Below are 26,264 nucleotides of genomic sequence, written 5' to 3'. Positions count from 1 at the left end.
TTAATTTTATACTAAAACTCCGTTTTAGAAAGCAATAAAAAAGTCATCCCAAACAAAACCTTAAAGTAATTAGCAAATAAGTGGGTTTTTAATTTTTGTAATAGGGACACAATAATAAAAATTTGAGTTTTATAATTTTAAACTTAATTTTATATTGCATTAGCTAGTTGTAAACCAACTAAATATTGATGATGAATCAAGAATAAGTCAAATAATTTTTTTTCAATATTATGATACATATATGTTTGTAATTTTCTCATCTATATATGTTCCAGTTCTTTGTCCTATTTTTATTTTTTGCAAATGCCTTGATTCTCACAAAATATAGAGAGATTAAGAGCATATTGGGTAATCTAATCAAGCAACTTAGTGGGATAGTGAAATGACTGGCCTATTATATCATCAAAATTACGATATCAAGCCAAACAATTTATTATTTATCGTACATCGATCATTTTCTCAATAAAGAAGTGTTCGAGTTGGATGGATCTGAGCAAGTAGGAAAATGTCCTCCTACCCCCGGTCCACTCGAGTTAACAAAATTTTAAGTTTAATTCTAGCATACTCTCCTATTAACTTTCTACGTGATAGATATATATAACATTCATATGGTCAATACAAGCACCTTTCTTAGTACTTACCAAACATTGACTTTGAGGTCTACATGCATTTGCTTTTAGAGTCTAAAGTGTGTCTTTCCACTTAATTTCCTAACTATCTCTTTTGCTTTCTTATTCTTTAATTGCTGCCTAACTCCATTTGCTTATGAATATTTCAAAGCTAATGATGCTTCCTTCACTAATGAAAGCTATAATCAAGCATAGTAATATGGTTATGAAAATAAAAATAAATAGATGTTATAAAAAGCTCTTACTTTTAAGGAATCAATGTGTTGGTAATGACCACAAAAAATAGCCTATTTATTTGTCTCTTGAAAATTTGATCAAAGAAGAGAAAATTATCATAAATGAAGGATCCACCAATATAGCCATAGATTCTAGAACATTGAAGAGAACTGAGAATATATATATATATATATATAATATATACTAATATTATATATATATTATATATATATATAATATATATATTATATATATATATATATATATAATTTATATTATTATATTTATTTATTTTTAATTATTTATTATTACTTATATACCATGTACTATATTGCTCAATTATTTAAATGTTCTTAGTGTAGTATGCTATTTTATTAAGTCTTATCAAGAATCAAATTAATTGGAAATAATATATGAAATATATTTACTAGTTAAAAAATATATTTTCTTACATCTTCTTCACAAAAATATGATTAACATTTGTTTATTTAATTATTTATTATTTAAAAACTTATATATAAATATATACAAAACATATATAAAAAGTTATTTTAATTTTCACTTCATTGTACTTTTGCTACTTTTTGTGAGAAAAAAACAAAAGAGAACTTCTATGGTAAGGTCCTCAGAGAAAATAAATAAATTAGAATTTTGTTTTAGAACTAATTAGTTCTATTAGAATTTTTTTCTTATAAGAATTATCTTCTTATCACTCTCTTTTTTTAAGCACCATTTAATCTATTCCTTTATTAATTTGTAATATTTTATTTTTACATATATTAAAATAATAATTCAATACTTCACTAACGTTTGTATGTTATTATTACTATTTAAAAAATAAATGAAAATTGAAATATTATTTTATGCTCAAATAATTTAAATCATATTTCATATTTATGAAAACAAATTAAAATCTAGATAAATTATCTTTTAAAACCTTTTAAACTCTTATTAATTAGGAATTTGGTGACTCCCAATAAAGATCTTATAAAAAAAATGATGCTAAAAGGCCTAAGATTTCCACCTATGTTGTTCCATGGCCGACCAAACATAAACCCTAAAACTTCAAATTTAAAATACTCGAATGTGGATTCATTCGCAACATTGAACTAAGCAAAAACAGGAGGTTCTTAATTCCTCTCTCTCTATCTCTATTTTTGAAGAATGAGGTTCTTTCAAAAGTTGATTATGACACATATAGCAGAATTGGATTCCAATTAACCATATTTCTCATATAGTTAATGTATTTAATTATAAATGGAAGACAAAAAGGCTAATTTGTTTCAAGAGATCATAAGAGAATATGCACTTGTCAACTATATTAGTCATATTAGTGGTGGTGTTGGCCCAATATGCTCCATATATAAAAGTGTTATGAATGAAAATTGTTTTCTTGTTTGAAGTTGTATCAATTCAATTAAGTGATTGAGGATAAGAGAGTGATATGACCCTAACAAAAAAAATGTAGAAAAATAGAGAGATTAAGAAGATACGGAAACGTTCTCTAATTTCAAGTTTGTTTATGGTATTAGAAATAGAATTTTAGAGAAGAGAAGGGTAACTTAAAAATGTCTATAATTTAGGTATTGTTTAGAAAGAGAGAGAGTAACAAAATTTTCATCAGTCATTTTACATATTTTAATTTTTTTAGGGTCATTTATAGGAAAATTATTATGGGCGGACGCCAAACACCGTCCGAAGACCAATCAGAATGCGTCACACCACCCCTTTGCTAGGTACCGCGGCTTGGTATTGCTCAGTACCGCTAATGTGGCTGCACCTGATTTACCTCCAGACGTAGAGTTGCGTCTAGCCTCCACCCAGAATAATTTCTCCATTTATAGAATTATAAGATCATAATGACTCATGTAAACATCTTTTAAATACTAACTACTTATGAACTATGAAGACCCATTAACCTAATCCTAACCACCTATTACAATTATTATTAACCTAACATTACACACCCATTCAAAATAGTTTTCCTTTAAAGTCATGCAAACATAAAATAAATGAAAATTTGATTAAATTGATTGAGATATAAGTCATTAGAGGGCTAGGAAGCAAGTGATATGAAGGATGATGGCATATATAGTGGAGAGTTATTTGAATTGCAAAAATCTCTAGAGAAATTATTAAGATATAAGACATTTAGGCAATCTTTAAGATTACTTAAAACATCATAAATGGATTGATGGAGAAGAGATGAGCAATTGAAGATATCCACACTTGTAGGTATCATTGGGGGGTGAGAGAGGGAGGAATAATGTGGAAGAATAATTTTGCTTTATTTTTTGAATTAATTTGAAATCAATCTATAACTTTCATACTTCAAAGTTGGATTAAAGAAATGTCCAAATTCTTCAAGAAAGTGACTTATATTCTTGGATCTCCCACTCAAAACATTGAGCAAATGGACTTCTTTAAAATATTGATTAGGAGATACAATTAAAAAATATTTAAAAAAAAATGGTTCCTCAAAGTTGCAAGACATTATTAAAAGAAAAATATTTGTTTGATATAATTAAAAATTAATATTGATTTTAAATTCTATAATTCTCCTCATAATCTTTTTAACTTAAAAAATGATATTATTTTCATACCATAATTGAAAAATAAAACTAATTTGTGCAATCAAATTTTTCTATCAATAAATAGTAAATTGAGATGTTAATAAAGTAATAGAAATGAATTAAACTAACTCATCACATAGATTCATTGACATCTTTAGATTTATGATTTATATGAACCTGTTATATCTATAAAAAATACTATGTAATTTTCACTGCAAATACAACAAATTTCAACTAAAAGTCTTATTTTGCAACATTTCCTTCACATAAAAACTGAATGGGGTGATATCCAATATATAGCTCAAGCAAAACAGAAAAACCAATTGTAAAGAGTCTGCTTCAGAACAGAAATAATTGAAAGCTATCTTCCACAGATAACTCAGCTTGGACAAAATTTATAATTAATTCTGAAATGCTTCGATCAAAACAAATTTACAACCAGGATGATGGTAGATGTACATATATACTTTAAACTAATAAAACAGTCTTCCAGGTTCTGGAACAGTAATTGTTAAGAAGAATGTCAAAAGAACGAAAAATTATTCTGTGCGGACGCCGAACATCGTCCGGAGACCAAGCAGAACGTGCCACATCACCCCTTGCTAGGTAACGTGGCACATTCTAATTAGCCTCCGGACGGTGTCCTATGTTCAGTCTCCGCACAAAATAATTTCTCCAAAAGAACAGAAGAATAAGCAGAGAAGTATTTTCCTTAACTTCAACGAGCTGTGCACTGACAGCATCTGGCAAAAAAATAGTTAAGTGGTCAATTACTAAACCATGTTTATTTCATAAAATGCCCTTTTTAAACAGGAAATTTCTTACAGAGCTAATGAAACACAACAATTTCTATTCCAAGAATCAAGATATTAATTATGGGAGATAATCTAAGTAGTTTGCAAAGATTAGCTGTGGTTTTCCGGCCAAATGGTTGTAGCTCATGCTCATTCTACAAGTTGATGTGAACTGCTAAAATTTACGGCAAAAAAAACCTGATAATTCTCTTAGATTTCGTTTGGGATGGCTTTTTTACTGCTTCTTGAAGCAGCATTTTAGTTAAAAAAATTAAATTTTTTGTACTGAAAAGCTGCTTCAAGAAACAGTGAAAAAGCCGTCCGAAACGAAGCCTTAAAGGCACTTGCCGGAAGCACTCACATTCAATTCAAGTAAGAAGAAGAGATTGCAGCATTTGATATCCAGTAATTTGCTAATCAGCTGCCATGAAAGGATCTACATCCCCAAGATCAGCAACTATGGGTTCTAGCTCTTGGGTTTCCTCATCTACTGGGGCAAAATAGGTGGGGAAGGGCAGCAATGAGTTTTCTGGCTTCTTGTACACAGCATCTTTGACGAAAACAAAGTTTCCTTCAGCACCAGGAACCTGCCAGAGTTCATTCAGTCATAAAGTAAGATGACAGCACACTATCTTCTATTGCATTATTCGCTGATAAAAAATAAAATCTTTGATGGAGGTTTCTTCGATAAGATGGAAAAATCTGAATTATGGAAGAGGTGAACAAACCTGGCCTCTAACCCACATCATATTTCTTGCAGGATCTATCTTATAAACCCAAACATTCTTCACAGTGCATTGCTTTCCACCCATACGACCAGCCATTTTTCTTCCCTTGAAAACCTGTTAAAAAAATTAAGGTGTTTTGCCAATAACTTAAGCTGAAATGCCGAAAATGATCAGTACATGTAACCATGTTCATTCAAATATCAAGTTAGTATGCAAAGATGATGTGTAAAAATAACAAATTTGGGCTTAGAAATTCTAATATTGTATGATTTTTAATTGTTACGTTCCAGAGAGTCAAAAAAACACCTAGCTATATAATAAAAAGTAGATGTAAAACTATATAGTTCTAAAACTAGCTAAAGGAGAAAGGCTAAAGTGATCACAGACACATGTAGCAGTTTCTACTTGTTTTGCATACAACATGACCGAAGGGCCTCCACAAAATGCAAAGAAAAATCATAAGATAGATAGAAAAACAGAGGCATCATTCCATACTCAGATTGACATAAGGACATTTGCTCCACATATTTAGTTTCTAAACAAGAAATTATCAATCTCTAACAAATCATTTTGTACCTTTCCAGGAGCATCTCTCTGACCAGTAGAACCTCCAGCTCGGTGCGCTAATGATGTACCATGCGATGCGGGTCCACCGCTAAAACCATGCCTTTTCATCACACCCTGAGAATGATAGAAAAACATGGTGAAAAGAAGCTGAAGGAAATGATTAGGTAGCAGTCCCTCCCCCGTTTCCATTCGGGTGGATGAAAATAAAAGCAATAACTTTCATGTAAAAAAAAACCTTTTACAAACGAGTAAATTGGAAAATGAGTTTATGAATGTTAAAATAAATGCAGCAAAAAGGCAATAACAATAAGTTCTATCACTAGCTCATAGTATGGACCAAGACAACAATGAATATCAAGGAAGTTTCTCGCAGAATTTTACATTATATATTCTGCAAGAAATCGTTAAGAGTTATTGGATTTCATCCCACATCGGATATGTTAAAAATCTGTTGCATAGATATGCTATAGGCTGACCCACACATAGGCTTAAGCATTTGAGTTTAAAGTGAATTTGGGCAATAGCATATGAGGTTCAATTTTGATCACTCTAAAAGTGATATTAAAGTTAATGATTTCACAACAATCAAATGATTCATGTAGTTTTTAGCACTTTAACGGCTCATTCTTTCCACATTCAATGCCAATGTGGTCCCCTCTCCCTAAATGCCCCTAGGGATCAAACTGATTGACAACATACTTTCAGAGCCTCAAGCACATTGATCGGATTCACGATGAGATGCCTGTTGACCTCGTTTTTGTCTTGATTCGCCCTCGAGCACCTTTAATCGAGTTGATCGGGCCTCGTCAAGCTCGACTCAACCCGAATCAACATTGATTAGAGTTTGGTTTTATTATTTTTATTTTATTATTATTATTATTATTATTATTACTGAATTAATTTGATCGGATTGGGCCGAATTTGAATTAACCTGAATTGAACCGGATTGAACCCATTGTAGACTTGATTTCAACCCAATGGGCCAAATTCAATTCCGATTGAATCCTACTTGACTTTCTACTACATTTGAATTTATTTTTCTGAATCCGGAAACGCAATCGACGGTCTTAATCTCCCCGAAATTTGGACTATGCCGGGTGGCAGTGCTCAGTCCCGTGATCTCTCTGGACTGGTGTAGAGAAAAGCTCCAGCCGCAGTTTTGACTAGGGCATCCGCTCCTCCCTCTCTCTCTGAATTTTCGCACAGCCCGCCCCTTCTCCCCCCTCTCAATTTCGCTCCCTCTCTCTCTCTCTCTTTCTCTGGATTTTTCTCCCATTCGCAGAGCCTAGGAGATCCCCCTCTGGTCTCCGTCTCTCCTCTGTTCGGACCGAGCCAGTGCCCGAAGGCCCGCTCCCTCTCCGTGCTCTCTGATTCGCAGAAGGAAGGAGCTCGAAGCTCCCCGCTCCCTCTCTGTTCCAGGGCCGAAGCCCCTCTCCCCCTCTCGTCTCTCTTACTCACGAAGCCCTAGTCGCCGGCCTCATTGCAGGAGGCCGAACCCGTGGCCTTGTCCAACCCCGGCTCTTGGTTTCGTGTTGCAAGACCGAGCCTAGGTCGCTCTCTCCGGACCGATCCCGACGCCTAGACCGAACCCGAAGCCGCCGATCATCCCTAGTCGTTGCCTTTTTCTTCTTCTTTCTTGCAAGATAAGTCTCTCCCCTTCTTCTTCTTCCTCTGCTTCTTCTTCTTCTTCTTCCTCTATTTCTTTTCCTCCTTCCTCTTATCCTTCCCCCTTTCCTTTACCATCATCTTTCATTACTCTCATATGGATGATACTTTGTTCATGAGGGATTTTGATGAACTCCAAGAAGATTGGTATGTGATGCTCTCTGGTTGGCTATAGATTAAGTAAATATATGTGAGCATATTTAGTAAAAAAATATTTTACATTATTTTGTTTCTATGTTGGTGGGAGGTTGACATGACTAAGTTCACTAGATTCCCTCATAGTTCCTTTCATGTGGTATGATTAACGTTGCTTGTAGTGGTTTATGTCATTTCTATTTTAAGATAATAATATTTGAGAGTCCCCCTTGATGCAATGCTTCTTAACGGTCTTACCATAGCATGAGATTTTATCCTTTGAGGAGTTCTGTTTGCTATTCCTATAGTCAGTGAGCTTACGTACTTACAAATATGAGAAATTTTTTTTTATGATCAAAGAGGTGTTTGTCCTCTCAGATTTACTTTACCATTCCCATTAACATTATTTAGTAAATTCTCTTTAGAGCGGCTTTACGAGTTAGCAATTGATTCATGTACGGCTTCTTTACATGTTACAAATGGTGAACGGTTGGAGGTCCATCTGGTTTTATAGGGTTATAATTAATTGTGAGGTGCTTACATACTTTCCTTTGTTTTTTTTTATGAATCTTAAACATTTTTATATTTGATTGGGTTCATGGTAGAGTTTAACCATCCCTTGGTAGAACTTTGTTTTTTCAAGTGATTATAGATTGTTACCATATTTGACCATATAAAAAAAAAAAAAAACTTCATTGAAATGTAATAAATGAAGCATATGTGGAGTGGCTGCTTAATGTATTTCATTTAAGGCTATATTAGTAGGTCCAAAGGATATGGTAAATGTAGCATGACCCTTTTGTCAATGGATGGTTGTAGTATGGGTATGCAAGCTTCTCATAAAATCATTTGTATATAAAGATCGTTGAGCCTTTCTCCGGAATTGTATTTGATACTAGTGTTAGATGAGAAATTTGGAGAAACTTTCATGGCAATGCATGTTCAAAATCATCTGATTAATTGGCTCGTGAGAATATTGATGCAAGTTTGCAATCTACTTGTTCCATGAAATAACATGTGGTTTAAAAAGGAAATTTACAAGAGCGTACATCCTCTTGTATCGGAACAAATAACGATTGAAGTATATTGTATATACTCATGCCTTAAACCTTTGCAAACAGAGTACATTTGATTTTTGTTGGAAGAATTCCAAAGTTTGCCTTATGTGAGGAGCATAAAAAGTGACTTTTTATGTCAAAGAATCTTTTGTATTGAAAAGTTTCAAAGTCTGATTCGTGATTGGAGAGCTTTCTGACGTTGCAATGTATCACGAAATCTCATGAATTTTTGAAAAAAAAAAATAGTTTGCCAAATCATTGATTTCTTTAAGTCTCCCATTGGACATAAACATTTAAATAAGTCTCTTATATTCAATTTGCTATTTCTTGACTTTATTCTCCGTGAACTTCAACAGGGTTGGTATTTCTTTATATTTATGAAATTTTGTCATTCTTTGGATTTTGTCTATACTCGTTGATTTGAAAGAGATATTTCTTAGTCATTGGAGAAAGTTTGATGAGTTATCATGAGCCCCCAAATATATCATTAATTATAAATTTTTGTCGAAGTATGGCATATTTGGTACAAAGGCGAGTTTACAAGTTGGTATTAGAACTTTCTCTTTGACTCTTAATGACATGTAATTATAAGGTTGGGAAACTCGTTAGAGAGCAATTGTGCATTTCATAGATTCAAAGTGATGATATTTATGTGATGGGAAGCATATTTAGTTATGAGGTTGACGTGTGATGAAATATCTCTATGCTTTTGTGAATTTGGATTCTTCTTCGCTTGCTTGTTTGGATTTATATGAGGCTCATGTTGTCATCTGTGTTGAAAAGTGTTTATGGTGCTTTGTATTCCAATATCGAGCATGCTTTGGGTTTAATGTGAGGTGATTTGGTTATATAAGAAAGCGATACATGCATAAGCGAACAAGTTTTATAAAATTCTGAAATTTGCCTTCTTCCTTTCAATTAGAAATAACAATGAAATGCTCCTCTTTGGACTATACTTCTACTTTAAAGCCTTTTTTGCGAATTTGAGATGCATGTTCTTTTTTTTTTTTTTTTTTACAATATCATCATGATTAATTTTGGATCCTTCGTAAGTAATGGTTTTACACTTGATGATTGAAGGCGGAAAACTTGTTAGAGAATTTTTTTTTTTCTTAAGGTATATTCATGTCTCTTTTGTTCAATATTGTTGAATGAAATTTACTTTCTCCAAAAGAGAAGAAGTAAAAGATGTTGGGAGGCTTCCTTCTTTAAACTCATATTACATTTGACATTTTTATGCATCGGTTTACATAGGACAATAAAATGGAGGATGTTTGGAATAATTCATCTACTTGGGTGAACATCTTGCTACTTGAATTATGCATATAACACTATGTCGATATTTGCCCCTTTGTAGTCTTTACATGCACGATCTTTTAAGACTTTTGTTGGAAAGAATTGATGTTTATTTTGACACATGAGATGTATAATTTCTTGCATCAAGTTAAATGATATTAAAGTGTGTTTGAGGTGGGTTTTCTCTTTGACGAGTTTTCTACATTCTTTGTTGGCTTTGTAGTTCCTTTCCATACTAATGAAATGATAAGGGTTAATATAAGTTATATACAACTTTTTGCGAACGATGGTTTATGTTGGAAAGTCTTTATGTTTCTTCTATATTAGAAAGTTTTATGGCTTGTCTTATGTTGGAGAGTTTTGTGGGTCCTTTTATTGTCGGAGGCTTTCCGAATAGTTTTCTTTTTGTGAGTTATTTCATGTTGAGAAATTTTATGATAAGTTTTGGAATGTTTTGTTACGAAGAGTTATGCGAAGTCTCTTCATTGGAGATTTTTTTTTTATGATTTTACCCCACTCCAAATGTCATAGAGGCACTTGATTATTGGTCTTTTTCTATAGAGTTTTGTGTCAAAAGATTTTCATAGATGCTTTGTGTGGAATTTTGTGTAGTATTTCATTTAGAGGGTTTTCATGAAGTAATTTTGGGATTTCTAGTTTTATTATTAGCTTTGTGTAGTGAAGTCTCTTTGGGTTTTTTTGGAACAAAAATAATCTTTCTTATATAAATTGGCTTTCTCTAATGTTTGCTTCTAAAATCTGAGGTTGGAAGAACGTAGTGGATACAAAGGAATTTTGTTTTAGTTCTAGTTTTTGGGAACTTGAGCTTCCTTTGTTGCTTTGAGTGTGGTAGGGAATAGTTTGTGTAGTCGAGTCGGGTTCGTATCAAGTGCTTTATTTGGACTGTGGGGATAGTAAAGGGCATTGTAATATTGCTTTAGGGTACACTTGACTTCAAATAAGTGTGCCCAATAACAACAATGCCTACATTCCTTTTGTATTTGATTTTCATTCTTGTTCTCTCTCATACATTTAGTTGTCTTTTACTTTGCTTTTAGTCTTTCTGCCACTTCTTTATTTATGCTTGAATATTCGATGCTTGCAAATGTCCAAAGGGTTAGAAAAATATTTCCTTTTATCCCCTATAACACTAATGACATATAAGGACAAAAATTAAGGATTGAGTCTTAAATAACATAGACTTAGGGTGCATGCTCCTTATAGGATAGAGACATCAGAACATAGAAAAATTAGTGACACTTTCTCCTAGGTTTAGCGTGCCTTAATCTGTTAATAACCGACCAATCGAATCAATCATACTCCAACTTCTAAAAATGTATCAAAACATTTTATTCTTAATCCAATCTTAATTAACGAATATAACTACTAAACTGCAAAATTCAAATCAAATTTAACTGATCCCTTAAACAACCCCTAACCAACCTAAAAGTCTTAAAAGATGTAGATTAAATCAGGAGAGCAAACCTAAACTAAAATTAGCCCAACATAAAAGACTCATAAAAAATCAAAGCTTTAATCAAACTCACTTATTATTAATAACACACTTAGTCTAAAACACCTTTAATATTAAGTCAAGTGAATCAAAACTTAACCTAAACTAAATGGATCATAAAGAATTTATTAAAAGGTTATATTATAACCCAAAGCCTTCTAACTCACCTAAAACTCAATCAAACCTTAAACTAATCTGTTAAAAATCAATCAACAAACCTCTTAATATAACTATATCAACTTGGTTTTTAGGATGGACTACTCCGGGTTGCGGGGCTAAGTGTCCTAAGGAGGCCTGGTTCCTCGAGCCTGGTGGCACAACGCCACGAACCAGTTGATAGCAAACTTAATTAATCTAACCCCTTAATTGATAATAAGCCATCTAATTCATCTTTCTTTCTAATTTATAACCAATTAAAATAATTCAATCAAATCCTAAAATAAAAATCTCTAAAATCAATCCTAAAATACTAATATTTAGACTTAAATCAAAATCCTCCTTCTGCCCTTCAACAAATCAAATGAAAACATTAAACTATCCTACATAGGACCTATCCAAAACCACACAACCTGTTACACACACCTAGACTTGTTTGGTTAGGACACGACCTTTAGCCCTAGGTTATGCTAATATTTTCTTTTGATGTTTAGTATTTACTACATGCACATATTATATAAATGCAATTCTTAAATTTCCTGTCAGTTATTATTTCATTTACCTGCATTTCTTTTCTGAACGGCATCTACGCTCATATATCTATTTTTCTGTTATCTTATTTTGCGAGGTACATCGGAGCTTAATGATCGAGGAGCGAGCGACATCATTTGCTTATAAGCTTTTAAATGGCAGCGCCACATTCAGGTATAATTTCTGCAACTTGTAAAGTAAATTTTTAATTATATATCGGAACATGCTTCACATCACACACTTCTTGTTAAAAGGTATTCTAGCATGTTTAGGTAGCCAGCCTTAGGTTAAGTTCACTGACGAAGCTTTGGCCCTATAGGTCAAAGCTTGCCCCCTTTTGTGAGCCCTAGAGACCATTAGGGTCATTTAGGCCTGTAGAGTAGGCCACCTACTTGTGCCTTGGCATCGTTGTTTTCCCACACGAAGTGGGCAATCACTAGGATTTTGGCCTTTTCCAATTTTTGGGTACGATACCCCTCCCCCATTTTTCTTTCTTTTTTTTTTATGTGAGCCTTAGAGACCATTAGGGTCATTTAGGCCTGTAGAGTAGGCCACCTATTTGTGCCAGTGGGCACCGTTTGAATGCTTTTCTGTGCGGGTACCTTGCCTGGAGGGTACCCTTAGGGTGTGTTTATTTATTTTTTCTGTACTCTGAATGTCATGCATGCATTCATTTTTACACACCTTACCTCACATTATGCCACTTAATACATGCCAAAATCACATTACAGCATCACATCAATAGATCTAGGGATATTTCGTATATGTTTCTATCAATAACATGACGTTAGGTACATTCTTTTGCATATTGTAGAGTCCCTGATTGAAATCTTTTAAACTACGAATCCTTGATTCCTAGGATAGAGCCTTCCTATCTTGTATACATATAGAACGTTTGATTGTGTTTAGGATGTTAGCTGGCAGCTCACTCCAGGCAAGTATAAGTCCAGGTTGTACACCCATCAGTGTGTCTCCTTTCATCTATGTTTTGAGTATGTCACTCCTCTTAGGATAGTAATTTGATCTTTGATCTTCTAAACTCAAAATTTTAATCATATCTTTATCCATTCAAAAAGGTCTAATCATCATTAAAGATAAATAGAAGAGACTCTCTGAAATAGAACTTAGGAATTCTTTTTGTGCACCAAATCAAGAAGTAGATAATCTAACATCCTTAATCGAGAGTTTTCCTAAGTCAAGGCTTAGGATGTAATTAACTACGGGGGCTTGCGCCCGTAGGAAACCGATCCCCACAATCAAATAAACCCTATTCGATGCTGATGTATCGAATAGGGGAAATCTCGTGAATTTAGGGTTATAGATATTATTATCCATCGAGGTTGGTAGGTGAAAGCCGCTATCCTCCATGGCTAATCGTATCTATAACTCCATCTGCTCTTCCATCGGCCTGCTTATGTCGATTGTAAAGGTCTAAAACCATTTTGTCCTACGGGATAGTGTGATCGTACCCTTTGCATTCGAACCACACGAGCGGAATCCTTTCGGAGACCCATAATGCCCACACAGACTTGGCTTATACCTATGTGTATGCATGTGCGCTTATTTACAAAATATTAGATGGCCATTCTAGTTCCTCTGCCACTTCAATGAAAACTTCATGGGTGAAGGGTGAAAGACTTTCATCATCAATCAAGTGTCACCTCTTCACATAATCCCAAAGGAACTGAAACCGACTCAACCAAGACAAGCATCATCCATACACAAGTTGGCGTTGCCATTCTCTCAGGAGGAAATCTCCTCCAACAACAATGGTAAGGTTTCTATTTCCCTCTTCAACTTAGCATGCTTAGCTCACAGTTGCTCAACCTCCACCTCCACAATCGCATAACTCTTGATTTCCATAAGTTGATGATTAGCTCCTCCCTAGCCGTCAAGGAGAACTTAATGGCTTCCAACATTTACCTCTCAATCTCATGCTCTTGACGAAGGGACTCCACTTTGTCTAGAGCTAAAAATGGAGTTATAGAGCTAAAAATAGAGGTCATGAACTTCCCTCAACTCTGAATCCGACTAACAACCATTCTTTCGTTTATGTTATCATGCCTTCCTTGTGTTTCTTTGATATCTCAACAATCTTGAGTCTTGACGGTCATAATCTTCTACTTCTTGACCTCCTATAGAGCCTTCATAGCCACACCGGACCACCCGGAGGCGAATCAAAACGCGCCACATCACCCGGTACACATCAAATGGGTGACATGACGCATTCTGATTCACCTCCGAATGGCGTCTGTATCCGCGCATAATAATTTGTAGTTTCAATGTGGACCTCTTTGACTAGCATGCAATTCATAACATAGAGCAATAGATCTAGACAAAATGCATCACATCAGTACTACATGCATAGATCAATTCTAGCCAATCTAAAATCACCTAGATCACTTTAACATTCTCCATTCCTGGGCTGATGTCATTCCAATAAATGAGCATCATTGAGATAAGCATGCGAATATCCGTCACACTCGACTCTTTCTCCAGGGTATGGATTGGGATGTGCCAACACATAATTGTTAAAGTAACCAATCCAACGAGAAGCACTTTCTCCTAACCAATACTTGTTCCGAAGGAAGAATAGACTAACCCAAAAGCCTCTTGAACCATTAACTCCTACCAAATCCAATAGGCTCTGATAGATGGTAAAGAGGCCTCTGTTGTCCGCTTAGTAGCAGCTCTTACTAGCTCTATCACGATATAGTCATTGAGTATGATCCTTCTCCTATCTGCCCGAGCCCCGATGCCTCCACATATGCACTATCAACAGTTCTCCGTCGACCCTTTGCCCATGAAAAATTCTCTCCTATTTAAGGAGAAGAAAATGGTTTCAATGCTCCTCACCTCTTCCTCTGTCAATTTTTGGCCTATTAATAAAGCACTACAACAAACTTAATGTTGATCTTCCCTTTGTCATGGTAAGAAGACACCGTTAATGATCATCCTTTTCATCCCCTCCAACGTAGAGAGACACACTTACACCTTGTGTAAACAAATTGACTTCTATAATTTCAACTTAGGATGAGCAAGGTCGATTAGTATCATTGTATTAGACATCTCTTATTTACACTCCATCTCTATAACAACTTGTTGATATCATCCAAGACATAGGTAGCACTGATCAACATCTTAGGGTTGGCTGGAGTTGTAGCAATCATCCAGCCACCTCACAAAGCAACATAGAAGTACTAAGCCTTCCACTGCTTGACAGAGCCATTAAGATCATATGTGCTTAATTATAATGGAAACATGATGATGGGGACATCAGAGTGTGGAAAGTCTATCAGAGACGTGGCCGTCGATCTACGGCCACAATTGAGTCATTGTATTTCTGAGTTGTATTATCTATTTTCTTTATTATTATGTCATATTGTATTTGCTTTAATAGCTTTCCATTTTTATCCCTTACTTAAGGAAGGTCGTATGTAAGCCCAATGAGCGTTGTTGTCTTTTATTTTTCATGAGTCTTTGTATGAGGCTATATATAGCCCCATTATTTTCTTTTGATGTTAATGAATGAATGAAAGAAAATTTTCCACAAATCTTCTGAGTTCTCTTGAGAGTTTGAGAAATCGGAGTGAGATCCCTAGGAGAGGGAAGATTGCGCATCACCCACCAACCTAGACGAGTCAGGTTCGTGGTTTTATTTCCTATCTCTTCCCTTCCTCCTTTACCCACCACCGCCAGCCTTACTCCCCCATCCCCACTACCAAAACTGGCGGCCCCTCCACCCTAGCTGCCGGCCACTTGAGTCCCACCCCCCCCCCCTCTTTACATGTCCCCCTCAACCTTCCTAAAATAGAATTCATAATTTTGGTAACTCTCTTCATAATCAAATTCAAAGAGTTACTTAATTTATAAAATCCTATTTTAGGAAACTTACCAAAACGATTCCTATTTAAATTTTAAATTAAGAAGGGAGGAAATATTTCTTTCCAAACTTAGTTTATTAATTTAAGCAGACATTAAATGCCTCATTAATTCCTCCCTCCCTCTCTATAGCCGCCGGCCCCATCATGAATGGGATTAGGAATTATTTCCTAAAACCCCTCTCTCCACTTTGGAAATAATTAAAATCTCTCCCACCTCTCTAGGCCGAAATTTTCAAAGCCCACGTCTTTTAAATACTTTCCAAATCCTAACATTAGAATTTGGAAATAAATCCCTCACCCTCACCTCTCTCATGCCGCCACCCACACCCCCTCTCCCCCCTCCTTTAATTATTCCCAAACATAAGGATTAATTAGAGTAGTGTTTGGAAACATTTCCTTTTCTCCCAAACCTAACCAAATCAAATCCTTCCCCTTCCTCCCTTGGCCGGCCACACCATCCTCATCTCCACCTCAAGATCAAGAGAAATGTTTTTCTCTCCAACAGAGTTTCAAAGGTTGTTAGTGATCTTCGAAGACGACCTTCTTCTAGCATTCATGAATGGCCGATCCAGATCTTGAGTATGGTCCCACCTACGACGAGCAAGGATTTGTTTGCATCCTTCACTCGACCTTCTTTGACGTCAACCCGCGCATCGACAGCACCGTAGAAGAGTACGTAGAGCGCATCATGGACACCCTCGTTGAAGCTATTGAAGAACAACTTGGCACCGTTCAATGGAGGATCACCACTCAAACGTGATAAGGGTTTACCAATCTTTCTTTTCTCGTATTGTCATTGTTTAACTTGTTCTTGTGATTTGATAGATTCATGATGATCTTGTTCTCCAAACTCTGCCGAGCTTAGTAAACGTAGGAATTGAGTGCACCTTATTTGCTTCTAATCTTATTGTTAGACTAGGGATTTTGTTGAAAGCTATTCCATTTGTATGTCTTGATTCTCTTTGTTGTTTTGATAATCTAAGCGATTATTGTGCAACTTGGCCTAAACGGAAGTGGCCGCTCTTAAGTTTTATTTGATCGTTTTAATTTGCTAATAGCTCTAATCATAATTATTTTTATCAAGAAATCGTGCAAAATTCTTATTTCACTCATTTAACGCATTTAATTCTACACACATGATGGTGAGGGAAACCAATCCATCCACTTCTTGAGCATAAAAAAGGTCAAGCAACTTCATCAAAGCCTATCAGATTCCATCCATGGTTGACAAAAAGCTCAATGTACCAAACAAGATAGGATTAGAATTCAATATCAATTATGTTAGTACCAAAGGACACTTGCCCAAGGAAATCGATTAGCTCTTTACAAAATGACAACTAGAACCAACAATGAAATTGGTCAACAAAGAAATTACCCCTGCAAGAAATTATTTTGACACTCCCTATTTGGTGACAAGAGAACATCATTAATGTGAAAAAAGAAGCATATTCTTCCTAAAATTGTCTATGAGCAAGAAAGAGGAATCCTTCGAATTGTAATCCACCCCTTCACAAAAATCATTAGAATTCTTGTAAGCAAGAAGAAAGAAGAAAAAGAAGGGAAAGAAAGTTTAAAATTTCCCGACATCATAAAGAATGACATGATCATCCTATATCCTTTTTTTTTCTTTTTATTTATCCTATATCCATTTATACTTGTGCATCCTTGTCGCAGCTAGGGGAGACTAGCAATCATCTAGATCACATTGTTTCGCCTCCTAAATATGATAGGAATCATAGCAATTCCCTGTTGTGCATGTCACACAGCACGCATGTTTTAGATTTCCTTACGTAATTTTGTACATCGACTGCTTAACTCCCCTCTCCTGCCTAAATCAATATTTTCCAACTTGTGTCCTTCAATTGTCTTGCCTGGACTAGTCAGCCAAAGTGCCAAACCTCCCTAGCCAATCACCTCAGTTGACTCAATGATTTATAACCCTTCTTGCCCAACATGATAGACTTATAACCCTTCTTCCCAACAACTATCATGCCCAAACACACTTTATTTTATTATCTTAAATATTTTTCATATGAACCTAAATGTCTAGCTTAAATGCTAGCAAATATTTGGTTCACACTTGTTTGTTTTGAAATCTCATTAATTCTAAGTAGCTTACGATGTTGCAAGCTAAATCAATCTAACATGGTCAATTAACCCCTTGATTTATGCCTCATCAAGCCACCCTTGCTCAACAACTATAGGATAATAATAAGAACACAAGCTCATAATAAAAGAGGATTCCATTTCATTTGAAGTGGTGATATGGAGGCTTCATGCCAAAAATCATCTTAACAATTCCCAAGGCAAGCTACCCTATAATTTTTTATATTGCTCAACTTATCCTTCATGCTTCTCTCCATCCCTGGAAGGATTGATTCCCCCATGGTAAGATGAGGGATTAACCAGATTGAGAATCATCATTTATCAAATATCCCTAGTCATGCTCGAATCATGTCAAAAATAGCCATGCGGGTTAACAACACACTCCTGAAGTAGCCAAAGTTGACTACAACAAGAATCCCCAACTCTACACTTTGTTTACCATTAGGTTCAAATGTTTGTTACCTTGAGGTTGGAAAGCAAAGATTCCATTTAATGTGCATTACTTTAGCATCCATCCATCCATAAATTAAATCATTACTATTTTGAGTATTTTCACTCCTTGTTGGCCCGTCCCCTTAAGGATTTCAACTGTGAGACCACCTCCAGTGTTGCCTCGCAATAATGTTATATTTAAAAGCTTTCAAGGTTGCTACGAAAACCATAAGAGCATCTCCGGCATAAATCGCCAACACCTGCCCATGCTGTTTTGGTAGATTGACATTGGCACCTTCAGCTATCTGCTTGATGACCTAATCAATGAAATATCGCTACTAGTCCCACTTGAGGTTGGACATAGTGGAAATCATATGCCTAAGTCCTTTCACCTAGACATTTGGTCCTTAAATCTCCTCTTGTTCGTATTGACCAACCTTCCATGACTCCTCAATTACTGGCAATGTTCCATTCAAGTCTACTTGGGTTGCCTAGTCTTTCAGCTCTTTTACATGGCACTCCTTTAACAGTATGAAAGGAGTTTCCATTTATACTTGGCATCATTATATTTGAACTTTAATCTCATCTTACTTTGGTCGAATATGTAGGAATATCAAAACCTAAGAAGCAACCTCTACATTCCCAACTCCAAATGCCCCTTATTGTGGGGGCATATATCATCTCTATCAGCCTCCTGCAAATTTCTCCTCTGGATTCCTCAAGGCTTTTTAGTTAACACGTTCCACACCGATTGGTCATATCCCATCGATTCACAAATTTCATCTTGTTGTTCCTCGGCCCAATCTCCCAAGCAACGTCCCTTGCACCTCCTCTGGCCCATGTGGTGTCCATCAAGGAACAATGGGCATGTGTTGATGTCTCAACCGGTGCATCAAACCATTTTTTTTACCCTTGCATTCATCATAGATCCTAGCCAGTGCCTTTGCCAACATATTCGTTAAAATTATTGTCATCATGTTTACCTTTCTAAATAAGTTAGATTCCAGATCAGTGGTCATGTTTATTGTGTTTAATACCTCATCATCCATTAGAGATCAATGAAATCTCAACAACTGCATCATCCCAGCTTCCAACTAAATCTTACAACAACTCAATCACAATCACTTCTAAGATCCTAAGCCAAAGCATTCATGTTAGAAGATTTACCTACCTCAAGTATCATCTTTTTCATCACCAAACAAGTCGTAACATCTAGATCTTCAAAGATCTTCACCATGTTCACCTCTTTTCTCAGCCACCAAAGTTCAGGATAAAGAGCAAATTTTTAGCAGTGTTAGATCCGAAAAAGCAATGACAACGAGTCTCCAAACAATATTATGCGAAGGAGCTTCAGCAACTCGGACCCATTGCCAATTTGCCCAGAAAGAGGAAGAAAACTTCCAACAAGACCATTGGCGGGGATTTGGTCCCCTTGGTGTGTGATGGTAAGTTTCCACTTTATGTTTTGTCCCCACCCTCTGAAGTGACCACTAGTCTATCTTGCTGGTACGAACTACAAACATAATTGGGAACTCACCTTGCCAACCGAGGTGGTTCTTCTTTTGCTTCTTTTGGGCTTTTACACTCTTTCTTGTAATTATATATGAAATGCTTTACATAGCTCAGTTCCTCCCTCTTTTGCTTTTCTTTTGCCTTGGGAGGACATAGTTACGATTTTCTTTACCGCCGTGAACCCACTTGCACTTTTATTTCTACTTTAAATAATGCAAGCTGCAACTTTAAAGGATGTCATGAAGTGATTTAGGAAAAATAACACAAATTTCATGATTTTATACATCAAGTATTGAAGGCATGAAAAATTGATGAGTAAAAAATGTGTTTGTATTCTTCATTTTGAATTTCTTTATAAAATTCAAAATGAAGAAAAATAATAATGCTATGTTTGCCATATTCAACCACAATTCTCTACGTCTCCCAAAAGCTAACAAGATTCCTCTTGCCCAAAATATTCGACCAAAACTCGCTCAATAGTTATGATGGATTCCTAATCCAATTACATGCCTCACCTATCATTTGCTATCGCAACCACATATAGCCAATCAATCTCACATAATCAATCATCCGACCCATTAGTCTTGGATGCTCATCTCTTATCTATGAGACTGCTCGAGATGTTAAGGCCATCTTTGTTTGACTTCTAGCTTCTACTAACTCATCAACGCTCTCTTTGAGCCTTGCTTCCATAGTGTTAGCAAATCGGCTTGCTCTAATCGCCAATTATTATATTACAAAAGCAACTATCATTGCCCCTTAATCACATGTGCATGGCTAATACATGGAATCCTTAGGTAGTAGTCCTCTTCATATTCCTGAAGTCCCTTCTAATGGCCCCCCATGTTGTCTATCCACAAAATCACTACTCATCAAGCTCACCAACCAACAAGTTTTCGATATGTAGTACCTAAGGCTTACCTAAATTGACACTTCCGCATGCATCCTCCACCAACTAGAATGTTTCGCTCCTCTTGAAATGCGCCCACTAACCAAAGTCATTCAGAGAATTCTTCAATGCATTATTTAAACATATAAATGGACCATCATCAAAGTGTTAGATAGAATTCACAACTTACACAAAACACTTGTAATCTCTTTTATTACTTTCATTGTAATCATTCTCCTCTTTATTAGCTTTGAAACTTTCTTTGCTCCACCCACCAGTGATTCATAGATGTGTTGTACTATGATCGAGTGAAATTCAAGAGCATTTACCTCACACGATGACATCACATAATTACGTGGGCTCTCTTCTTTTTTTCTTTTTTTTTTTTGCACGATCTCGAAACTATGATCTCGTGATTATGTGGGCTCTTGATTGATAATACTTACTTGTAGTAAAAAATTTCATTTAAAAGTGCCAAAGAGAGTGATGATTGATATAAAGAGTTCTCACTTGGGTAGAGATTTGTATAAGGAACATTTAGTGGTAGAATTTAGTTCCATATTGCATAAGTTATATGTTAGGGTTACAATATGATAGATTATCCCTCACATATTAGCATAAGTTTGAAAACTAATCTAACCACTAATGTACTGGGCTCAATTTTGGTTCACATTTGATCCACGCTCTCTATAAAAAAATATAGCACGTGAAAAAATAGAAAAACTAAAGATTCATTTTGTAATCATCAATCATTAAAATGCTAATAAAAAACATCGCAAAGGTAAAAAATGAAAAGGGCAATTTTTTTGTTTAGTAAATTGTATGGATATTCTTCTTGTTGATAAGACTTGAGAAGGAGTTAAAGGAAAACTTGAATTATGGAGGTCAACCTATGAGTCTAAAGGTTTTTATTTGAGTAGATCAAAAATTGAATATATGGAGTGTAATTTTAGTAGTAATAGTTCTAGTGATGGGATTGTAATTTTGAGCGATCAAGCCATTAATAAGAGTACATGTTTTAGATATCTCGAGTTTATTGTTCAAAGTGATTGTGAAATAAATGGGGATATTATTAGTAGAATTCAAGTTGGATGGTTGAAGTGGATGAATGCATTCGACCTGTTGAGTGATAGAAAAGTACCCCTCAAACTTAAAGGAACATTCTATAAGATGGTAGTGAGACTTGCAGTGTTTTATGGTGCAGAACGTTGGCCATTAAAAGAGAAGCATAAAATTAAGTTAAGTGTTACAGAGATGATGATGCTTAGGTGGATGAGTGGCTTCACTATTAGAAATAGAATGCGAAATGAGTATATAAGTGAAAAAGTTGGAGTTGCTCTAATGGCAGATAAGATTAGAAAGAGTCGCCTTAAAACATTCACCTTTCGATGACCAAACTATGAGAGTAGATGTATAAGATTTGACGTATGTTAAGAAAGGTAGAGGTATGCCTAAAAATTTTTGTTAGAAAATATTAGAAATGATATTTTTTATTAAATTTAAATGAGAATTTGACTCTTAATAGAACACAATGGAGACAAATGATTCATATAACCGACCCCATGTAGTGGGTAAAAGCTTGATGTTGTTGTTGTTATTGTTGCAGTAAATTGTAAGGATAGGTGATGTGGGGTTGAGGGCTTTCAGTATGGAGTAAAGGTGGGACTCGAGGATAATATTCAAATGCAAAAAATACATGTAGAAACTAGATAGTGACATTGAGTCGCCTTAAAACATTCACCTTTCGATTACCAAACTATGAGAGTAGATGTATAAGATTTGACGTATGTTAAGAAAGGTAGAGGTATACCTAAAAAATTTTGTTAGAAAATATTAGAAATGGTATTTTTTATTAAATTTAAATGAGAATTTAACTCTTAATAGAACACAATGGAGACAAAGGATTCATATAACCAACCCCATGTAGTGGGATAAAGGCTTGATGTTGTTGTTGTTGTTATTGTTGTAGTAAATTGTAAGGATATGTGATGTTGGGGTTGAGGGCTTTCAGTATGGAGTAAAGGTGGGACTCGAGGATAATATTCAAATGCAAAAAATACATGTAGAAACTAGATAGTGACATTCCTCCCAAAGTAGCCATAATCTTTATTATTACACAAAAAATTAATAGACCTAGAATTTAACCATCTAATATCACATATACAATTTTAAATGGGCACAAATACGTCAATATACACATGAAATTGTGTCTACTTATAAGTGTGATGCAACTCCAAGACAAAAGTCAAGTACAATGCAACAAATTAAGGCAATGCATCAAGATTTGGATCATTCATCATTCACAACTCTCCATGCAAGCCTATAAACAACCCATGATCTCTTTAAAATCATTGGATAATAATTAAAGAGCTTGATTTAAGGTCCCTTGGTAGATAGGTGGGTCATACCAATCAATGAAGAAAAATCTTCATAAACTGTTTGACTTCAATAGCACTCTACTTGCCTTGTTAGGCCAATCTGAAACTTTATGTTTTTTGAAGCTTTGATTTTATTTTATTTTTTCTTATTTCTTTGCCTTTATATTATGAAAAATCATCAATCCATATAATAGTATTTTATTGGCTACTAAAGCTTTTCAAATTTGTCTAGGCTTGAAAAAGGCATAAATGGGACATACTTTGTATTTTATGATTTATTGAATAAAATTTATATTTTCTTGCACAAATTTCATGTGAAAAGGCTTGGTGGCCCCAAAAAAATGGATGGATATTATCATATTAAAGAATATGCACAGATAGTCATGCCATTAAAAATCACAATCAATATAGAAAGTCTTTATGAAGGCTTAGTTATGCCCTTTAAGTTGTTCAACATTCTGAGTACTTTCATGAGATTGATGATAATAAAAAACTTAAAATTTGTATTAGAGAAGATGAATGTGGTGCTCTTAGGAGTAGAATACTAAACATTTAATCAACAAAGTGGAAATGCGACAAAATAACTGCCCCGACATATCTGAAAGTTCAGCCATAGAGAAAAGGTTTAGGAATTACAAATGTGCCAGAGTGATATAATTGATCAACAATATATTGCAAAAGAGTGCAATTGGCTTAAAAATAAACAAATAATACATCTATTTTCCATCAAACCTAGCCCTCACAAGTCATCTACATGTGTTCCTAACCAATATCCACATTCAAGCCCATGTTAACAAAAGAAAATTACACAAGGCTAACTAATTTCAACCAATTTCATGGCTAATTAATTCTTGAATTATCTATGCTAAAGTTAACAATCCTAAGTGAATAAATAGGTTCAAACTAGCAAAGTTTTCAAGGCTAAACCATAGTTTGCAGCTTAGCTGACTTTTTAGAGTTGGCCTGCATTGAAATGTTATCACAACGTCGCAAACAATTCCCAGAAAATTTAATAAAGAAGCTCCGAATAAGCCTTCATTACTATCAAAAGTTCCTTTGTTCCTGTGTTTTGAGCACAGAAGTCCTTTTGTTCTGATTTCATCACTAGTTGGCAGCCATAGTTTTCATTTCAAATATGATACTTTCCATCTTCACCATTCATTTTGTAAAATGGAAGGAAAAGCTTTAGATATGTGCAAACATGATGTTAGTTAGTGCTAACAAAAATACACACTACCAAGATACATGCAAATTGCTCCAATATTGGATTATGATTCACCAATGATAATGTTAGAAATATCATGAAATGGCAGTGAAACAGAAAAACACCAACATGCTGATGAAAACAATCGGTCAATGCTCGAGTGATTAGAGTAACACAAAATAATACCAGCCATCATAAGAATTTGATACCTGGAAACCTTTACCCCGAGTAATCCCAGTTACATCCACATACTGGCCTGGCACAAAATGTCGAACCGTTATTGGAGTACCAACAGGGAGAAGAGCATCCTCGGTCACCGGAAACTCCCTCAGTTTCCTCTTTAGAGGAACACCTTGAGCTCGAAAATGCCCAACTTCAGGTTTTCTAAGATGTTTTTCTTTTTTCTGACCTGCACCAATCTACAAATAATATAAACTGAGAATCCACACCTTGACCATATCAGTAAAATAAACCAAAAACAAATTGCATACCAAGTTCTGAATTTAATATACTTCCACACGCGAGCAAGCAAAACACTATTTCATCAAAGACAATATCAAAGAAAAAAAAAACTTGGCAGCAAAAAGTACATCCCAACTCATACTAAAAACATTATTATCATTGGATTGCTCGTAATGTTGATCAGCTTATGCACGCTCATCTTCCTCGGGTTGGAGTATTATGAGTAAAACATCGCGGACTTCATAATAGATTTTACAAATGGCTCAATTGAACATCAACAAGATAGGCGTCATTACACCACTATGAGCTAGTGGCATGCTTGGCAAAAAAACTGCTTAGCATAAGGATAATTTACATGAAACGTGAATTCTAATCTGAATGAACTAGAAGAGCCAAGTCACATTATCTCTTAGTAGGTAATAAGTAGAAGACAAGGAACACATAAAAGACAACAATAACAAAAGTGAGCTTTGCAGAATCAGCAGTAAGAGTGCAGGGCAACCAAAAACATCAATTAAAATATAATTAGAAGGAAAAAAAAAAAACAGACACAAACATCAAAGCCTGGGAGGGGAGAAAATAAACATTAACACCTCAAGCAACCACAGCAATAAAAACCTCTCTTTGCTCCAATCTAACCTGCAGGGCGACGATCCCCTCCTTCTCCGGTGTCTTCACTTGGGAAACAATGTTATCGTCCAGCCACAGGATCGTGATCGGCACCCGCGCCCCCCACTTGTCCCACAGCGCCGTCATCCCACACTTGACGGCGATCGCACCCGTTCTCTTCGAGTTAGGCATCATTGTCCTCGGCATGGCCTCAATGATGCGACCACTTCTGGCGGACTCACTCTCATATCCATTTAAAAGAGGCTCCGCGCTTAAGCTTCGGTGAATGAATTGGCCCGGTAGAATGAGGCGGAAGCGGCAGATAAGGCTTCTGGAAGAAGCAAACATGGCGTATCCAGAAGAGAAATGAAGAAACTAGCTGTGCAGCATGCCGGCGGCAAGATATGACGGTCTGCGTCCCGACGATAGCATGATACAAGAGAGGAAGAGGAAGAGAGAGAGAGAGGGTGGCGACGGCGGGGGTAGGGTTTTTGGAACAGTTAGCAGTTAGCTCTGTGGGAGTAGACCGCTTAGATGCGACTCATTAGTGGGCGGGGCCGGGTTGGGTCGATTCTCTACATGCTAATATTGGTCATAGGCAAGAACTTTTATTTGGTCCGTTGAACGAACGCAACTTTACGTTCGGCCGTCAATATAATTGCGCCACGCATTTTCATTATTTACCGTGCGCCCCGACAACCCGACCCGGAACGGACCCAAGATTGCTCGGTATTGCTAGGTATTGATCGATTTTGCTCGACAATAACCAATACCGAGCAAATATCTAGCAATACCGAGCAAATACCGAGTTGTACCGAGTTTTTTCTAGCAATACTAAGCAAATACCTAGGAATACCGAGCAAATCCCAAGCAAATACCGAGTTGTACCGAGTTGTAGAAAAACTCGGTACAACTCGGCATTTTCAT

General features: G+C 35.6%; 1 protein-coding gene across 1 annotated transcript; it reads right to left on the bottom strand.

Annotated features, from left to right (window-relative positions):
• Positions 1-4,162: 4,162 nt before the first annotated feature.
• LOC110105907 (50S ribosomal protein L3-2, mitochondrial) lies at positions 4,163-25,898 on the bottom strand. Its single transcript, XM_020835590.1, has 5 exons — positions 25,368-25,898; positions 24,476-24,685; positions 5,517-5,621; positions 4,941-5,054; positions 4,163-4,799 (listed from the first exon to the last, which is right to left on the bottom strand). The coding sequence occupies exons 1-5, from the start codon at positions 25,683-25,685 to the stop codon at positions 4,626-4,628; spliced, it is 921 nt and encodes a 306-aa protein (XP_020691249.1). The 5' UTR covers positions 25,686-25,898; the 3' UTR covers positions 4,163-4,625.
• Between the last annotated feature and the right edge of the window lie 366 nt (positions 25,899-26,264).

The sequence above is a fragment of the Dendrobium catenatum genome, unplaced genomic scaffold (genome assembly GCF_001605985.2).
Source record: "Dendrobium catenatum unplaced genomic scaffold, ASM160598v2 fragScaff_scaffold_716, whole genome shotgun sequence".
Taxonomy (NCBI): domain Eukaryota; kingdom Viridiplantae; phylum Streptophyta; class Magnoliopsida; order Asparagales; family Orchidaceae; genus Dendrobium; species Dendrobium catenatum.
Note: the sequence above shows the minus strand (reverse complement) of the source record. Positions and strands in the feature narration are given on the sequence as shown.